The sequence below is a fragment of the Python bivittatus genome, unplaced genomic scaffold (genome assembly GCF_059951505.1).
Source record: "Python bivittatus isolate LINGU-HERP-01145 unplaced genomic scaffold, Pbiv_v1 ctg000070_np1212, whole genome shotgun sequence".
NCBI lineage: Eukaryota > Metazoa > Chordata > Lepidosauria > Squamata > Pythonidae > Python > Python bivittatus.
Window position 1 is genome coordinate 43,447,784 of NW_028277034.1, and position 19,973 is coordinate 43,467,756.

The following is a 19,973-nucleotide window of genomic DNA, read 5'->3' on the forward strand; positions in this document are numbered from 1 at the left end:
CAACCATAATGATGATGATGATTTGTTCTGGAAAGTTGTTCCAGCTAATTGTTCTGAAAAAACCAACATCCAGAATCAGAAATAACAGAACAGAGGTTAGCAGATCAAGTTGATTTATAATATGAAATAAAGTATTCACAGAAGTAGAATTGGAATAACTGCAGAGGTCTACCCAGGGTAAAGAAACTGAAGCCTTGCCAGAAGTAGCTCAGACTATAGAGGCAAACCAGGGGGAGTCGGTAGTAGAGGAAGCCAGCATAGCTATTGAATCATTTTCATTCCCAAACCAGGCGCTCTTTCCTCTGCCTTCTCCTCAGAAAAAATAAAGCCCTCTAACTACACAACAATATTGACAGGTCGATAAAAATGCCAAATACAGTCTAAACAACTGGCTGACTATGCGACCAACAACAACAACAACAACAATACAAATTATATCAGTTGACCTGAAACTTAATATGGGAAATGTAACATACTGATAATACTGTTAGTTCAAATTAATCCAACAAATTAAATTTATTTTACCAAGCTTTGTTTTATTTTCACTATGTAATCAACTGAAGTTTTTCAGAAAAAATGAAGAATCTCCCCCCCGTAACAAACAGGTGTTCAATAATTGATCTTAAAACTTGCCCATTATTTACAGACCTGTTTATTCTTGCCTGACTCTTTGTACACAGGAACACCCACTATATCTTTGTCAATTGCTATAAAAAAGGCCTGAAATCTTAGTGTTATGTTAAATCTTTGCTATAAAAGCAACAGCTGAGGGCAAAGAAGAAATAAACAAAGAACCACAACAAAACAAAACAAAACAACCTTATGAAGTATTTAAGCAATGTACAGTTGAAACAGCATTTTATCAAAACCTTATAAATTTATAAAGTCTCAGCATCAAACAATTTTGATAGATTTTTGAACATGCGGTGTATTATGAAAATGTATTTAGTTTAATGCTAAATTTATATGCATAAAATGATATTGATTCATTTGGTTTCTGAAAAAAATTACATTCACAGTGGGAACAATCACCTATTTGTGTGTGTTTAGCAACAAGTCACTTAACCACTACTGACACTTAATTTGAAATGTAAAAAATGTGCAGTATGATTCTCACAACATTGGAAAAAAGAATTTAAGAACACATGACATCAGATGCATCTGTGTGTAAGAAGAGAGCTGTTGTTATTCTGAACTCTCTTTCTATACAAGTTTCAGTATTTTATGTAAGTCCTATATTTAAATAATAATATTTGAAGAATAGTAAATAAGATGGTGTATGATGAAACAAGAGATATCAAACGTGTCAATTACAAAAAATATGAGGAAAAAAAAATAAAAGAATAGCTGTATACCTTCCTCAAACAATTTTAGACCAGCAGCTATAGCTTCATCCATTGTATCCGTTGATTCTATCAGCTACAGGAAGAAAATGAGAAAAATATTTTTCTAAATTAAAATTATTATTTTAAATTTTTGCTGTGAAATCCTATTCATCTTTATTTGGAAGTGCAAAGAGGCATCTTAGAACAGAATTTGTGGAAAAACATAATATGGCATAAATATTTTAATAATTAATCCATAAATCATGAAAGATAGGTTGGGTAACTGCTTGAGTTTGTAACTTGCTATGGACAGATATGGACAGCTTACCCACAATGATCTAGTTCACTCAAGGTAAACATAATATCTGAAGTGGGACTTACGTGATTGCAATTTATTTTTAAACATTACAACTACCTTAGCCAGACACAACATTATGTATAACATTAATTCACTGTATTGCTAAACTGGATTAAATAAACCTGGGAAGATAATGTATAGACCTCATTAATTGTCTAAAAGACAATAGGTCACTAGAGCCATGAAAACCCAAGTCTATCTTTTGGGGGGTGGGTTGTGCTAGGATTAGAAATGGCATGCTGCAAGGAAAGAGAAAAACTGCTGGGTTGCTCTTTCTTCCCAGTGATCTTACCAGATGGCTCCCCCTTTCACCCAGCAACCCTTGTAGCATGATCTGCTGGGAAGAGCAGACCAGGTTTCCTACCTACCTCAACCCCAATAACAACAAAATGCTGGATTCTCATACTGGGTTTTCAGGAGTCTGCAACCAATTTTACTAGAGAAGGAACCCTGCCAGTTTCCTCTTCTATCAAGTAATTCTGCTTTAGGTTGCTTTGAAGGAGGAGGAATTTCTTGGCTTCCTGATCTGTTGTCCAGCAAATTAGCTTAGTTTCCCACCCTTTTCTAGTAGCCATACCTCAAACTCCAACACTGGAAACTCAGTAATCTCCAAATGGCATTGCTGTAGAGTGTGTGTGTGTGTGTGTGTGTGTGTGTGTGTGAGAGAGAGAGAGAGAGAGAGAGAGAGAAAGAATGTGCGTATATGTGAAACATCACTGTTCTCCTCTTCCTAACATTCTGATCAAGGTTGTTGAAAAGCAAGGAAAAGAGAAAATAAGAAATCTCTAGAAGAGATTTATCTTCAAACATTCAAGAGATGTATGTGGATATTTCCTGGTAAATTAGATTAGGGAGGCAGTGAAGGACAGGAAGGCCTGGCGTGATATGGTTCATGGGATCACGAAGAGTCAGACACAACTTAACAACTGAACACACACTGTACCTCTAATAATTCTTGGTCACTTTTTTGTGGAAAAAGTTCTTTTAGTGTTTGGAGTTTACAGTAGTTCAGATCTTCCTCCTCCTCTTCCTCTGTGGCATCTGACATTTCGGTTGGACCATTTTTATGGAGAGATTGTGATGATTCATTCTCACTTTCTTCATCAGAAGGTTCAGAACTATAATTATGGAGATAAAACATTAAGCTTATTTTACTGTAGAGCTAAAAAATTGCATCATGAAATACATAAACAGACATTAAGTAACAATGCTACTTTTAGAAGCCAATGGTAAATTCACTAGAAGCCAACAATTCTAGCCCTATTATAAAATCTTACTAAAAACAGGAACAATTTATTTATTATTTTTCTATCTAGGAAATTTATTTGCATTCTTTTTATAATGTTTTGGCTAATGTAGTTTTTTAGATGAAACCTAATTTCTTGAATTATCCCTTTATAAGGTCAAGAGTTTTCGGTGCCAGAGCTGTTACATGAAAAAAAACTCTTTAAAAAAAAAAAAGCAAGAAACCCTTCTCTGAAATTGCCACATATCTGATTTACTTATATATTGATTTCTAAGGCCAATAATTCACCAATGACTCTGTCCCAGGGAAAACCTATGCATTTATTTGCTAAAAAGCCAAGTTACCTTATTATTTATTTATAGTATTTGTATGGCTGCCTATCTTAAAACACACATTTTAAAACTGATGTCAAAATGCATAAAACTGTATTATAAATAATTTTGAATGAGTGAGGGTTCCTTAAGTAATGATAGGACAAAATGGGTCATGCTGAATTTTGGGGTGGATTATGTTGGGGTGATGGTTTTATTGGTTTTAAGGATCAAAACAGGGAAATTAAACCTCAGTTATGCAAATATAATATACCTATTTTGCCTCTTATTTTTTGCACAAAAAATATTTCTACAAAAAATTGTACTGCTGAAAATCAGAGCTTTTATGATGCAATTTGAACATACTATGGGACTTTAAAAGGGAACCCGCGAGCAACATGCAGGCTGTGTATTACCCATCTCTGCTCACATTGTACATTCAAGATAGGTTAGCTTTAAAAGCAAATTTGATCACAAGCCACTTGTCTTCTAAAACTTTAGAATTATACAATCTATATTAGCTGTACAATGGTAGGATATAGCTATTTATATGTAGGAAAAAAATTGGTAAATCAGTAGAGGAACTGCTTCTGGGTGGTCTCCCCCCGCCCCACCCTATCCCTCCTTTTAATGAGACAGCCTGAAGCTCCTTATGTCCTTCTCTCTGGAAAGAAAAGTCTGGAGCTGGTTTATGCCATCAATTGTGTGCTTTTCAAAGGTAAATTATATGTGGAGACTATTTTGATCAAAAAGTAAAGCACGAATATATGTAAATAAATGTTATTCAAGAATGAGATTGACACTGGTCTTTTAGGTAAGCTTAGCATAATTTTGTGAACTAGGAAAATGAGTTTCTAATAATATTATTGTGGCAAATGATGTCCATGATTATACAAATTTAATAAATTATTACTATATCTTCTATGAGAGATGCCATTTAAACATTATCAGGAGTAGAAAACCTTGCATCCATTAGAGGTTCTTTTTATTAATTTTTTTTAAAAAGCTGCATAAATATGGATTGAAAAAATGTTCTCCTCGCATGATCACATCAAATATTGAAAATCAAAATATACCCAACATCCTTAATTCCCAATACTATATAGTTAACATACTTAATCAAGGGACTGTTCATTGCAACAGCAGAATAAAGTGAAATGCAGAGATACATTAAGAAGTATTAAATTTGTTTCAAAAAATGCTTAAACATTGTGGTTAATTGCATAGACAAGAAAATTCATTTTCTCAAAAAAATTAACTTGTGCTTTATCATCTAAATCTTTTACAGATTGTGATGACATGTTAACCTGAGGGCACATTAAAATATACATCTAATTATCAAGTTAGCATTTATAATCTCCTTCTTGGAGATACTATCTAATTAAGGAACATAACAAGCATTAGCACACACAAAACAAAGCTTTCTGGAAACAGTAAATAATAATAAATTCATCAATTTCTCATTTAAGAATGTTATACTTTTAAGAATAATTTCAATTAGCTCATAAAACCAATTTAGATCAGATTATAAAAAAATATAATAGCAATTAGGATAGCTTTTTTAATGGAAAAAGATTATTCCAATAAGTCTAAATATTTTAAATTTATCATTTTGCTTTCAACGGTAGACATGATACATGACAATGTTGTGATGATTAAGAACAGTATTGTGTAAATATCACAAAACGGAGATTTACAGTAATCCATTTTATACTAATATCTATGGCTAAAAAAATAAATAAATAAAAATTCCAATAAAAGAGAATATATGTAGCTCAGGGTTAAAGTGTGGAATCCTTGGTGCTCTCTGAGCTTGGTTGTTTGCTTGCAGATATTTCCTTATGTTACAACTAGGTAACATCATCAATACAAGTGAGTGTGGTGTTTGCTTCCTGTTTATATACAGTAGCTTGCCCTGCCAGTGTTGGTGGGGGGTGTAACTGACCACTCAACCCACTACAGCACAACCAACACAAGCTATGAAAAAGGTAACACTACTATACACCAAAAACATCTCAGAAACAACCAACTATTACAACCTCATGGCATTACTGTAGCATACAAACCAACTAAGACCTTCCAAACCATCTTAAATAAACCAAAAGACCCAGTAGCCCAAGAATAAAAAACAGGAGTCATCTATAACATATAGTGTACGGACTGTAAGAGCCACTATGTAGGCAGAAGAGTAGCAGAGCACATCCAAGAAACTAACTTGCAATCAGAAGACATGATGAAAACTCCTTAATCTCACAACACATGGACAGACTCAACCATAGTTTCAAGTGAGAAACTGTGAGCATCCTAGATCAAGCTAAATCCAAAAACACTAGGGAATTCCTGGAAGCCTGGCATTCAACCAAATCAGCCATCAATAGACACAGAAATAAACCATACTTACACCATCCAAAAGAGACAATAAAAAAGCTAAGAAGGAAACAAAAGACCAGAACCCAAAAAAAATATTCTCTCCAGTGGCCAATACCCAGATAAGCAAGGATTAACACTAGACAAACAATCAAGCAGAAAACAATACCCTAATCAAGGTACTACCAATGAGAAAACCATACCCCCACCAACCCTGGCAGGGCAAGCTACTGGTTATAAACAGGGAGCAAACCCCACACTCACTTGCACTGATGATGTAACCTAGTTGGGTAATGAAATGTCTGCAAACAAAGAACCAAGCTCAGAAAGCACCAAGGACTCCATAAAATTAGAAATGTTGTGAAAATGAAGAATTTGTTTAACTGTATTTACATCATGCCCTTCTATACAAGTCTAAGGGCTGTAAGACGTTAATATTAATATTATCAACAAGGGTTGTTGATAATAATTTTATAATAATTTTATTTTAGTATGTATTTAGTACAGTAAGCATTTTCCACTACTGTCTGCTTGGGATCCAAGATCAGTACTTGCCTATCTATAGCGAGTTAAAGGCAATTTCTGCTTCTGATGCACTAACCCTGAATTCCCTGAGTTGGTTATAAGTTTTCCTCTATTTTCTTTTTTCTTGGAGATAATGGGTAAGGGGAAAGATATGAGCACACAGAACAAACTTCCTGCAACTAACTCTGCAGCTATTCTGGAGTTTTGGGGTCAAATGTACTCTCCAACATCTGCAAGGATCTGCAAGTTACAGACAAGGGTCTGTAACTGATACAACTTATAATTTGCTGACACTGGACTCAAGCTGAGATGTAAAGGCTTTCCAATATAAAAATTAAGATATACATTTGCTTGGCACCTGGCAGTCTGCTGCCTCTTAGGGTAGCAAATGGAAAATAGGGTAATTTAAATCAAGGTTTCTAACAATACTTTTCAGTTTTTCTCAAAACAATGGAGAAAAAGCTGATAAATAAAACATAAAAAATTACATACTAAAATAAAATTATTATAAAATTATTATCAACAGAATTGAATTTATTTGTTGCTCTGTGTTTTCTACATTTTCTATTTACTCATTGTCTTTAAAAATTCCAATTTTCACAAGACTAGTAATCATAATAGTTTGTGAGAAAAAGTATGGAAATATGAACACCTAGCAATATTTTATTCCATTTAATATTTTTTGTTTCCACCATTGATCATTTCTAACTCATTATGCCATCTTCAGCCCACCTCTTCAGAAAAACAGGCAGAAAACAAAAATTAAATATCCAAGACTGATATATCAGAAAGGCAGATTGTCAACTTATTGGAAGAACATTTGAACTTTAATGATAGAAATTCTGTAGAAAGATCTGCTATGAATTAATGACAGTACTCTATATGATGTATCATATCATGTCTGCATTTCCTAGACAGTTACACCAGGAAACTGTTCTTTGTTTTCCTTTCTTCCTTGTGAAGTTACAGAGACAAGGACAAATTGAACTTTAGAAAATACTTCAAGAATTTTACATAAGCTGTGAATTTTAAGGAATAGATTTCTCCATTTACATTTGCATTTATGGCTGCACAGTGGCCCCTTTCATTCTCTATTTAACAGCTTTCACAATGTTACTAATTAAAAAAAGGTTTATGATGGATTTCTGTATGTTTATTCAGAACAGCAGGTAGTACTCAAGTTATGATGGTTATTGGGACTGGAATTTCCATCACTAAGCGATGCAATCATAAAATGTGATATCACGTGACTGTATTACTTAGTGATGGCAATCCCAGCACTCCCCGTTGCCATCATTAACCAAATTCCATCGGTCATTAGCCAAGGACCCACCCCAGTCCAAGCCATTCTGGGCTTGGTCCCTCCCAACCCCAAGCCTCAGTTCTTCCAAAGTAACAGACTGCCTCTCCTTCAACTCCCCCCAAATGCCTATTCCCCATCTCTGCCCTTTTGGCCATCCTACACCCTGCCTTGTGGGGCAGCAAGCAGCCCCAGAACCACACGGCTCTGGGGCTGCTTTCCACACTGCAGCTCAGGGGCTTCTTGGTGTGCCGTGGCTCCGGGGCTTCAAGAAGCCCCTGAATTGCAGCACAAAGCCACAGCCACCCTGAGAAGCCACAGCCACCCCAGCCCAGGCCCAGTCCCCCTCACCACCTTGCACTCCAAGCCCCCTGCTGCCCTGTGCTCCACCGTCCCAGCTGATTTTCCCTATCTTCTTGCTCCCACTGTGAAGAGGTGTGCTGCCCTGGCCCTTCACAAGGTAGCTGCTGGACATGTGAGGCCATCTTCCCCAGGTCTTGCAAGGAAACCGCTGTGTGCAACCTTGGGAAGAAAGCCTTGTGTAGCCAGCAGCTGCCTCGCAAAGGGTCAGCCAGGAAAGCTTGGTCAGCAGCAGCAGCAACAAGATGGCGAAGGTCAGCTAAGGCGGCAGAGGCCACGGAGTGCAGGGGCCCAAAGGGCATAGATGGGGGGAGTTGAAGCACCCTAATTTTGCTCTTGTGACTATGGGGGGATTACAATGGCTGTAACTTTGGGGACTGTTCATAAGTCCCTTTGTTCAGCGCTGCCATAACTTCGGGCAGTTGCTGAACAAACAGACATGAAGTGATGACTACCTGTATTTGCATTAGGTTCAAGAAGATTCCTGATTTACTACCTTGTTGCCTTTATACTGAAAATTCTGTACTGTATTATAAGAAACTTGAGCATAATATCCTAAGATTCCAGATTGACTGTTAATTTTAAAATGAGCAGGTAATCTAAAAGGAGTTATAAAGGCTTACATTACAATGACATCCTTTCTAGAAACTGTGGGTTGCTTTGCATTGTTGTATTTGGTTGGTATTTCCTCGCCTTCACTTTCAGATGACAATTCAATAACATCTTTCCGATATTTAAAATACGTTGATTGCACTGTCCTCTTTGATTCAGGAGTTTCTGGAATACTGGAGTCATCTTTGGAAGCAGAATGAAGGATAAAAAGTATACATAATTCATGAACAGAATTAAAATGTTTACTGTAACTAATGTATATTAGTTGAAGCAGTCTATAACAATGGTAAGTAAAAAATTGTTTAATTGTGGAGCCTAAACTCAATTTTGGCAGAGAAAAATGTGAACACGCACAGAAATATGTAACCTTATAAACTGAACTGTGACTATACAGATTTTCTGTCAGAGGAGAAGAGTTTCTGTCCCCTGACTTTCTGCTGCTTTGAGAAGCTGGCAGTGGGAAGGGGAAAGAGAAGAAAAGGGAAAAGATTAGATTGTACACAATGAGATGGTAATAATGACAAACCATTAACAAAAATCAAGAGCAGTCTATGGTTCTTTTTCAGGACTACAACAATTCTGATCCCGGAGACATGCAAGATGTTCCCAAATAGAAAAGATAGCAATACAAATAAGGGAACAACAGGTGCAAAATAGGATTGCTGCCTGACAAAGGTTATGGGATGTAAATTTAAAAACCAAAACTCCTTGAGAGATGCTTGATGGAAATTTCAATAAAGTTTAACCTTTTATAACACCAAGCAACTTGCTGACACTTGAAACAGGCTACATATAGTGCGAGCTTTGAAAGTGGCACGTTTGACATGCCCACTGAAGTATAGTCAAAGTTTATTGCCAAACTTTAATATGGAGATGTGGCTAGAGAGATTTACTAAAATAACAAGATGGAAATCAAGAAAGAACTTGCAACTTGAAGTGCATTAGATTCAGATAAACATAGTTTACAGATATCTGCTCTATTTAATAAAAGAAAGTTTCATTATTAGGCCAATGAAACATATGCTTCTCCACTTTCCCAATATTTCATTGATTATACAACTACCACAAGCCTGATTAAAGAATATTCTGTTCTCAAGTTTGGAATATCTGCACTGAAGCATTCAATAAATCCAGAATGAACTATAAATAGACATCACATTGGACCAGAAAAAAAAAATTAAACACATTTTACTTTTTTAAAGATCAATACAATTTATAAACAAAATGAATCTATTTATTTTAAGATTTTGATTAGTAATGTAGTCTACAAGTGCAGAGCCCAAGGAAATGGATTTTTTAAAAAATCAATACACAAAACAAACTCCATTTAGAGTAAATTGAAGGCCATTTAATTTGGCATAACAAAAGCCCCATCTTACCTGGACTGAGACTTATTTTATTGTCACTTATCCAATCAATAACTAAGACTAAACATTCGTTCAGAGTGGTTAACCCCTCTCCTGCACTGTATGAAAAAGCGACACCTTTACACTAATAACACTTTACAACAGTCCTTCAAGTAACTTCTTCCTTCAGCATGTAGATTTAAAAAAAACTATGGGGGTCAGAATAGAGCCATGAAAGATCCCAAAACAGATTACATGGGATACAAAAGCAGTCTCCCAGCACCTCTTTCTGGAACTGGCTGTCCACACAGGTTTGAAATCTTTGTATCTCCTATTCCTAATTCAGACAACTTCTTTGGAACAATACTATAGCAAAGAAAGCTGTTGAATGACTCAGGAGAAGGAGTATATTTCCTGTGTCTTTCTCTCAGCTAAGGTATACCATACTGCAGTTAAGAAATCTTCATTCAAAAACCAAGCATAAATCACAAATCAAACAGATCAAGATAATATTGCAGTAACTCAAGTTCATTACAAGTAGTCCTCAATTCACGACCATTCGTTCAGCGACCATTCAAAGTTATGACAGCACTGAAAAAAGTGAGATATGACCGGTCCTTGCACTTACAACCACTGCAGTGACCCTGCAGTCACGTGATCAAAATTTGGAGTGCTTGACAACCGGCATGTATTTACAATGGTTGCAGCATCCTGAGGTCACGTGATCACCATTTGCAACCTTCCCAGCCAGCTTCTGACAAGCAAAATCAATGGGGAACCATGTGATTCGCTTAACAACTACGTGATTCGCTTAATGAGCATGGTGATTTGCTTAATGACCACTGCAAAAAATGTCATAAAATTGGGTGCAGTCACATGATGCCTCACTTAACTGCTTAACGCTGAATATAGCTATTAGTTGTTGCCCTAATAGGTAGCACCCAGTTTGGGGCAAAGGAAATAGTCTTCTATGTGGAGCATATAAGATGTTAAAAAAATATCTAGGGATAGCGCTATAAAAGAGTTGGGAGATTTTGGCTTGGTCATTTTGGACATCTAGATCCCAAATCCTCTGCTTTAGTTCAGCCAGGGTTTAATCAAGTCCCAAAGCAGGAGTGTTGACAAGGCAAGTGTGATGGAATGGAATTATGAAGGCCGAGCTCAGGGAGATAAACATTTTCTTAGCTTGCCAGAACCGCGTGGGAGGATCAAGAGGATGAGACTGGCACCTCCCTGAAGAATTCACACTGTTGTGACTGGAGGACTTTGGGAACTGGGGTTTTAGTCTGGGAAGATTCTTGCTAGAGGTTGTAGCTAATAACATAGCTGAACTGAAACTGCATGGTTTCTTGGAGTCCCTTGAGCTAGGCCTGACAGCAAGACTGCAATATGCCAAACTGTCATTAATTTGTCTTAGATTGGAACAGCAATCTAAGAAGGTCTATCTAGCAAGGTCAGATGAACTAAGGAAGTTCCCCAATAGACTTGCTTCAGCCGGATTCTAAGACAATTAAATTCTTAATCAGACCTCTAATTCTAGTTGTGTTAGACCACTGGAATCTGAATAAGCAACTTATAGTAAGATTTTCAAGAATGTTGATTGGATTGCTTCTAAAGTAGGAGGCTCCTTAAAAATTCATAACTAAGCACCACATAGCATCAAACCTAGAACTTTGGCTTTAAACAGTTTAACAGCCGGTGAAACTTAATTGTTACCAAATTGATCTGCAAATTTAGCAGTTGCAAGGGATGCTTTGGGGGCTTTTACCAGATGCTTTCTTGTTTCAGTATACCAGAAGTTAGAAGACTGAGAACTATCTTAGATATTTAAAGGATTTTATCTGCTTGATGAGGTTGCTTCTGATTGTCCATCGAATTAGAGAATATTAGTACTTTTGTTTTGGAGTACAGTAATTTATTTTGAGGTGTTCTATAGAGCAGTAAAATGATTCACATAGGCTCTCTATTCATTTATAAATCAGGAAAAAAAAAACCAACCCCAAGATTTACCAGTTTTCTCAGACACATCAGATGCTGGAGAGGTTGGTCCACTACTATGATCATTATCATCTTCTCCACCAACAATAGCAGAATGGTCTTCTGAAGGAGGAGGAGGTGTAGAATTCTTTACAGTACTGAAAGCAGCAGGTGCTTTTTGATCTGCAGGAGAATCTGAAGATGGAGCATTCTGTCCTTCAATTTTTGTCTTCTTTTCAAAGCGAAAGCGGTCCAGATTAAACAAACTCATGATCTTTGTCCTTCACTTCGGCCAGAGTTTATGAAGTGCAACTTTAAAATCTCTGGGAACAATAACAGCTCCACATAAGTCAAGAGTAACTGGAGGAAAAAAAAAAGGCAGATTATTGATGAAGATGATGCAACTATAATAATATAGTGTAAGGCTATATTACCAAGTTGTAGCTATAGTCGTCAGTCAGCACTGCTCTATTCATATCTAGCATTTTCAGATGTTTATTTCCAAATTGTTTTAATACTTTACATTCCAAGACAAGCCCCATCACTGCAAGATTTTAGGAAAGTCCTGAATAATTATTTATTCACTTCAGACATCCTTCAGTGTATTCTATTTCTATTAATCCATGGTTTTTAATCCATGGTTTTTATTTATAAAGGGTCTATTATTATAAGACCCTTTAAAGCTTTTGCCCTGAAAAAGCAGCACAGATGTATTTTAGATAAAGAAACAAGACACGTTTGAGGTATTTAATGATACAGAAGCCAAGTCAGAAATGATTTTAGAAACCATAAATGATATATCTAGAAAATTTTTGAATGTTTTAACATATGCTTTTGTTTAATAATGATCACTTGGATTTATATCACTTGATTCTATTATTGTTTTCCCTGATGTTAATGTCTCTGCTCATTCCTTGAGGAAAACCATCCAAGAAAACAATAATGTCTCACAATAAGAGTGTCAAGCATTTTGTGTCACAATGCACCAACTAGATGCATTTAGGAAACTTACAACCTTCCTTGCTTTCTAACAGCTGGTATTTAAGGTAAGTGTGCTTGTTATTGTGTGGATAAAATGAACAAGGAGAAGCTATTTTCCCCTTCTCAAAATACTAGAACTGGAGGCCACCCAATGAAACTGAATCCTGGAAGAATTAGGACAAAAGGATTTTTTTTAACACAACACATAATTAAACTTTGGAATTTGCTACCTTGAGATGTGGTGCTGGCTACCAGCTGGGTTGGCTTCAAAAAAGGGTTGGACCAATTCATGGAAGTTATGGGGATCAACGGCTATTAGCCTTGATAGCAGCCTGACTGCCCCTGAACACCATCTGCTGGGAGACTAGTGGACTTCCTTGTGCACTATAAGAACAAACTGCAGGACTAGATGGACCAGGGTCCAATCCAGTAGAGCATGGCGTATGTTCTTAGGTTGTTATTATATTCCCTTCCTGTTAGAAATATATATATAAATCATTTTGCAAGATTGTAGAAAAATTTAGAGACATTTATCAAAAATTGATGATGTATATATTTACCTACTTAGCAATCTAAATACCTGAGTTGCAGTACTTTACCTGGCACAGGTTGATGTGAAAACCATCTGATTGAAACTGAATATAGTAAGGAAATAATGGTATAACGTGAAACTTTGATTTAATGGGCCAATTGGGGCAAAGTGGTGTCCATTACTAGCAAAGGTCCATTAACTTGCAATTTATGTCATGTGCAGTGATTTATGTTATGTGTATAAAGATGAAAATCTTTGATACAAAATTAATGTAAATTTAACTGCTTCATCCAGACTACTTTGGATGCAGTGGACGTGCCCATTATTTGGGAGTAAGTTTGGAACAAAATATACATTGCATCCAAAATTCCCAGTTTAATGGGGATCTATTAAATCAAAGTTTTGCTTTAGCTGAATCTTATAATTCAATGAGAACAGAGCACATACTATAGATTGCCAGAGGGAACTGAACAACTTTCAAATGTTAAATGTTAGGATTGCAGATAAACTTTAAGTAGTAACATATTTATTGTGATGTAAACTTTGTAGATCCCTTACCCCTTTGCAGGTCCCCAGTATTATCCCCTACTAGGTAGTTTCTATATTATTTAATTGAAACATCTAGCTAATCTGGGTGTATCTCCCCCCCCCCAAAAAAAACCCCACACCTAAGCAGACAATAGATTGTTGCTAACTATATAGGAAACAACAGGAAATCCTACGGATGCAAGTTAGCCTGGGCAGAAAAAAAAGTGACAATGGCAAACTACTTCCATGCTGTTAAAGAAAACCACATAAACACCACTATGGAGTCCCCATGAGTCAATATTACCTTTTTCTTTCATCTTCTACTATCTTAGGTTCACATGTCACGCTAAGACAAGATTTGTTTAAAGAATTGTTTGTTGAATAAGATGTAATTACTTAGTTTACATATCATACTAAGCCATCATTTATAAACCCTAATCATGATTCAGAGATCACCCTAAAACAAACAAAAACGAACGAACCCATCCCCTGTTGCATTTTTACAGACAAAACTGTAACTACAATGGATTCTACAGATTCCCACTGCAAATGTTTGAGGCTTCAATCAGTGTAAAATGTAGACAAATGTTGTGAAATCTGGTATTTGGGTCACTAGGCAGGCATTCCACCGATAATCCTCTACATACATATCCATCATGCTCCATCATATTCTTATACCCTGACAGGAGAAGCTTATGAAGTATCCATGCAAGCCTGGAAGTCTTGGTTGCTTTTGTGATTCAGAGAGAAGTACATGTTCCTGCCCATTACAAAGAACTTCATTTGAAGGATTTGCACAGCTCTTTAGTTCAAATTGCTTTTTGGCAGCAACGCTGGATCATCAAATAGATGCACTACATTGTCTTGAGCCAATGCCAGTCTGTTCAGTCATCAATATTATGGGGCCAAAATATTTACATGAATCAAAAGAAGGGTAAATGCAAAGTGCAAAATTCAAAAATGCAAAAAGTGCAAAATAAAGATAGAAAGTAACATCCAGAAATCACTACATGGAAATTTTACTATGTTACTCCACAAAAAGGATGTAGTCAAGGAAAGGACTAAGTTGATGTAAAAGAAGTGCAATACAGTTAAAGGATGACCAAACAACTATTGGCTTTTTTCTTCACTACCGAAAACAATTGTCTTATCTGAAATATCAACACTGTTATTCTTCCTAAATAGCATAATTATCTGTAGATGCTGAGTTACTCCATAGACTTTGAGATAGATTCTGCAGAAAATTTATAGAAAATGCCAAGGTCATCCTAATCTGAGCTGTCATAAAAAGGAGAACATAAGTACTGAATGAATTTCTGTCTCTATCTCCCAAACATCCAATAAAAACAATTTGATTTTTGCTGTAAAAAGTGTACAGACACAGCTGTTGGACTGGGAAGGGAAATTACATGTTTACCACTCATTAAACATGCAATTTCTCAACAAACTCTGGAGACATTTGTTTTTATGTGTATCTGCTCCTATAGGCTGTAGGAGGAGTTGGATAGAGACACATCTACTGTGACAGAATACAGAAGATGTTCAAATTGGAACTGTGTCTGCCAATTCCCTTTAGAAGCAGATGTACAGTAGGATCCAGACAAAGACATATTCACACAGAAAAAAGTGCACAACTCAAATACAACTATTACCATGTTGATGTAAATATATCATATTGGTAGCAAGTAGGTTTTCCTGGGAAGAATTACATCAATTTTTTAAACAAAATAATTATGATTCAGATTGCATTGAGCTTGCAACTATTTAATTTATGATTCTCACAGCTCTTGCTTCCATATGCATATTTCCTTATAGCCATGTTAGGTATATACTCATCAAAGCATATGACCTATGGAATAAACTAGTTAACAGATAAAATAAGCAGAGTGAATGTCATATAGAAATAAATTGAATATTGTTTCCTCAGTATAGTATGGTTTTATAAAACATTAAATTTTCTGTAATGGTTGACTATTATCCTCCCAAGACAACTGTTGCTTTTTAATGAAAAGCTAATTGAAATTTAGATGACTTCGATGTTATTCTGCTTTATTTATTTCTGTAGTTTGTTAGAAATACTGTTTTGCTCACCATTTAAAAGTACAATAATCCATACAAACACAACAGATACAATCAATCCTAAAATCTATTAGAGACCATCAAAGCCCTGACAAAGCCATTCATCTGTACCTCATATATAAACTTGCAGTTCATTATAAACCATCTTTCCTTTGTGACATATATAAGCAAATGTCTAACTCCAAAAGCTCCTGCCTATAAGTAAAATTCAGATGCCCTCACAAAGTTTTTGTTTGAAACTCCCACAGACTATGAAGATTGTGGCACAATTTAGTATAACATCCAGACATTTTAAGGACTTGCACCTTTTGCACAACACACAGTAGTTTATGTGTTTGTGTAAATTCACTGTCTCCCTTCACAGAGCTATTAGCCTCAACGCGTCATGTCCGTTAAATAGATTTGTTATGTTTCTAATGTGAGTAGCCTACATGGAGGGAGGGCCCTAGAAAAAGCAGAGCTGATGGAACACTCGTGGAAATATGTACAAAGAACATGGAACACTCATGGAAATATGTACAAAGAACTTCACTTTCATGACAGTGACTGTATGGTTAGAAAACACCTGAGAATTTAATGATGAAGAGATTTATTTATTCTCTATCATTCTAGCTGTCTTTTTATTTCATCTTACTGAGGTCCTGAGATTCCAAGAACAGCAGTTCAATAGTATCATGAGCTCTTTTTTCCCATATTCAGGATTTCTAGTTTCAGAAGCTCTGTGGAGGAATCTGCTTTGACTGGGAATGTCTCCTATCCGAAATGCACATTTCTGCAGGCTGGGCTTGTACCATGAGTCTTTGTAGACTATTGTGATGTTTTAAGTTATCCTTTCAGGGTAAGCAATGTAACCCAAAGGGTAGAAAGTGAGAAATAGTGGACAAAAAAAAAAACATTACTATAAATGCAGAAAAGAAAATGCTATTTAATTAAATCTTATTTACAGTATGCCATCATCAGCTGTACTACTCCATACCTTTCTATCCTTGCAAACCATCTTCCACTGCATCTACACATTGCCTTTCACTCTTTAAACTTCTCACCCCTCTGTTTAAGGATGTCATCACATCCATCTGATCACCATTCTTAGCATTCCTGTAGACCAATTTACTCTCTATTTATATATTTTACCCTTGGAATCTCATTCCTTTTCTCTGTGTGACTAAACAACTTCAAGGTAATTTTCTGTACTGGTCACTCACTTTTATATTCAATCTAGTCATTCATTACCCATTCATTCTTGACTCTCTTTACTTGTTTTATCACATATATCTTCCACATTCTCACTGCATTCAAGTTACTTTTCTGTTTTTCATGACATAACCTGACATAACAATTCTTATTTCCATATTACAAAGTGGGCAGAAGTATACGTTTATACATAGCCATTTTCAATTCTTTTGGTAAATGTTCATCCCTTGCAACAGATCACATACTATCCACAACCGTATTATCAGCATTTGTACTTCCTAAAATCCCTCTATCTATTTTTCTATTTTTAGTGAACAATCTACCAAGATTCACATAGCCATTTATTTGCTGTAGTTTTTACCATTAGTACTTTGCAACCATTTATTCCATTTTTTCTGTCAAACACAACTCCCTCAATCTTTGATACATTAATTTACAGTTCCATATTCCTCTAACATTTGCATATTCTAACATTTTTTGCAAATCATTGCTGGCTCTTAGCTAACAACACAGCATCCTCTGAATGTACACATACACGTCCTCAACCAAAAGACCCTTAGCTTCACCTCAAGCGTGCCTTGTAGATTTATTAAAAAATATATTAAAAAAATCAAGGGGGCATTGTCATACATGCTGCTCAATGCTGAATCATTTGTTAAGCACTGAATTTATTCTCACAGATTTTCTTTCTACCATATATACTCTTACCACAGTCAGCAACCAACCTTCAACTCTGTATTTGTGCTAAAACATTCCATAAGTCAAACCTACTGACTTTATCATATACCATTTCTAAATACAGTACTCAGTATGTTTTTATCATTACATTTCGTCAACATATTTGAGATCACCTCTATGACTAAATCAAGACTGCACAACCTGCTACAGCAGAGAACTGACAGTTCACCATATTCCATAACAGTTTGTATATAATACATGTACAGGTAGTCCTCGTTTAACAACCACAATTGGGACCAACAATTCAGTCATTAAGCGAAGTGGTCACTAAATGAAACTGTGACTATGCTTATGATCTTAATTCAGCTTTCCTTTGCTTTACAAATCCGCGAAGGTCATATATCCAAGGATAGGTCGCCAAGTTACTTTTTCATCATTGCTGTAACTGCAAACGGTCGCTAAATGAGGCAGTGGCTAAAGTGGCTACCTGTATTCATCAAGAAGCTACAAGGCTTGTTAGTGCATTTGATTATAAGCCATTCTGGTCCACAACTATGGACCATTATTTCACTACCTAGTCAGCACCTTCCTGTTGCTTTTTAAATGGATATGCAGCATCTACAGGGTAGTTTTAATACACGTGTGTTAGAAAGATTATTTCCTACTGCCTGCCTGGTAGAAAGGAGCAAGTTATATTCAGCCTATAACAGCAGCATCTCTCTTCAGGTTCCTCCTCCCCTTTGGGCAGATCGTTCCGGGTTCCCCTCCCCTTTGGCATGATTTTTTCGACCTGCTCATCATTTGCTCGAAACGAGATTCCTACCGCACACCGCGGAATCCCGCATAACAAAGAGAGAATATTTCACATTACTCTCGTCGTAAACACACAGGTCCCCTCCCTCCGCTGCAGCGCGATTTCTCTCCATAATCAAGCAGGCCTTAATCCCCACCGTCTCTCGAGGGTTCCCTCAGCGCTCCAAAGCCCCGCACCGCCTTTCCGGCCACCACCATTCCCTTTTCTCCGTTTTTCCTCTCCTTTCCACCATCTTTCCGCATCTCCTCGAGCCTCCCCATCCGCCTTCCCTTGAGAGGGTCCACTGCATTGCTTGCATGCCCCCGCCCGGGTTTCAAGCCCACTACGTACACGAGGCCAGGGGGCTCCTCCTCACCCCTTCTACGCGGGCGTCATCCTCTCCCGGCCTGCTTTTTCTCGCGGCTAAGCCAAACTGCGAGAAAGAGATGGAGACAAAGACGGGAAGGGGGAGGGGGAAGGAGAGGAAACCGGCCGGGCAACCAGGCGGGCCGGCAAGCGAACGTCTTCTCTGCCACCCCTGGCCTCCCGCGTCTTCCTTACCGCGCGCCCACTCCAATGAGGCGCGAGCCCTCGGGACGCCTGCCGCGGCGGCAGAACGAACGGCGGGCTGAGGCGCGGGGGTAGGAGGAACCCGGCGGCGGCGATGACGACAACAACGGCGACAGTGATGACGACCAAAAGACGCTCCGAAGCAGGAGCCGGGCGGCCCTGGACTTTCCAGAAAGCTTGGCACCCCTAAACGACGCTTAGTGATGACCTCACTGAGGTGGTCCCCGTGCCCAGCATCCCTCTCGTCCAGTTTTTTTCCCCCAACAGCCGATGAGGTTTTTCTTTACATTTGATTGCGATGATGATGCCCACGCGCGCGGAACGGCCGAACCGGAGTGGAGTGCGCAGGCGCAGTTCTCCGCGCTCGCCTTGACAAGCAAATTTAACTCAGTAACTCATAAGCCTGCCTGGGCGCAGTTGGCTGGTTTGAGTAATTCCTTGGATTGCAGTCTTTCGTGATATTTAACGTTGCCGGACTTCAGTTCTGCGCTGGAGAGTAAGTCGTGAAGGAGGTCCCTCCACGAACTTTGCGTTGTTTGTGGCTGCACCTGCAAACTCCTCAGCTGCAGCGCCTCACCTTTGGGGTACCCACTGCAGTGATTACAGTATGTACAAAATAGGTTGCTCAAAATGTGCGCTTCATGTCGAGTTCCCAACGCTTCCGAACTCAAAACAGCTGATCTAACTGTCCCGGCTACTCTGGAAGTGTTTGGAGCTGGAAACAGCCCGTCTGAGCTTCGTTTACAGTTTGTGTCACGGAAATAGTCATTCCCAAGTATTAGTTCGTTGCCCAGTTAACCAGACAACGGCAGGAAAACAGCCAGTATTTTATTTTGCAACTGCAGAATAACAGACATCCGATCAAATGTGCCTCACAAGCAAACCTAAACTCTT

General features: G+C 37.5%; 1 protein-coding gene across 3 annotated transcripts in view; it reads right to left on the reverse strand.

Moving 5' to 3' along the window:
• Positions 1-19,208, reverse strand: part of SMARCAD1 (SNF2 related chromatin remodeling ATPase with DExD box 1) — a 46,245-nt gene extending 27,037 nt beyond the window's left edge. The window contains exons 1-5 of one of the 3 annotated variants that reach the window (XM_015890455.3): positions 19,071-19,208; positions 11,761-12,087; positions 8,416-8,587; positions 2,627-2,801; positions 1,356-1,419 (exon numbers count right to left, since the gene is read on the reverse strand). In XM_015890455.3, coding sequence (XP_015745941.1) covers positions 1,356-1,419; positions 2,627-2,801; positions 8,416-8,587; positions 11,761-11,998 — 649 coding nt within the window. In that variant the 5' untranslated portion in view covers positions 11,999-12,087; positions 19,071-19,208. Of the gene's footprint in view, positions 1-1,355; positions 1,420-2,626; positions 2,802-8,415; positions 8,588-11,760; positions 12,088-18,860 lie in introns of all 3 variants that reach the window. The other 2 variants (XM_007441305.4, XM_007441306.4) reach the window with 2 other exon arrangements.
• Positions 19,209-19,973: the final 765 nt, after the last annotated feature.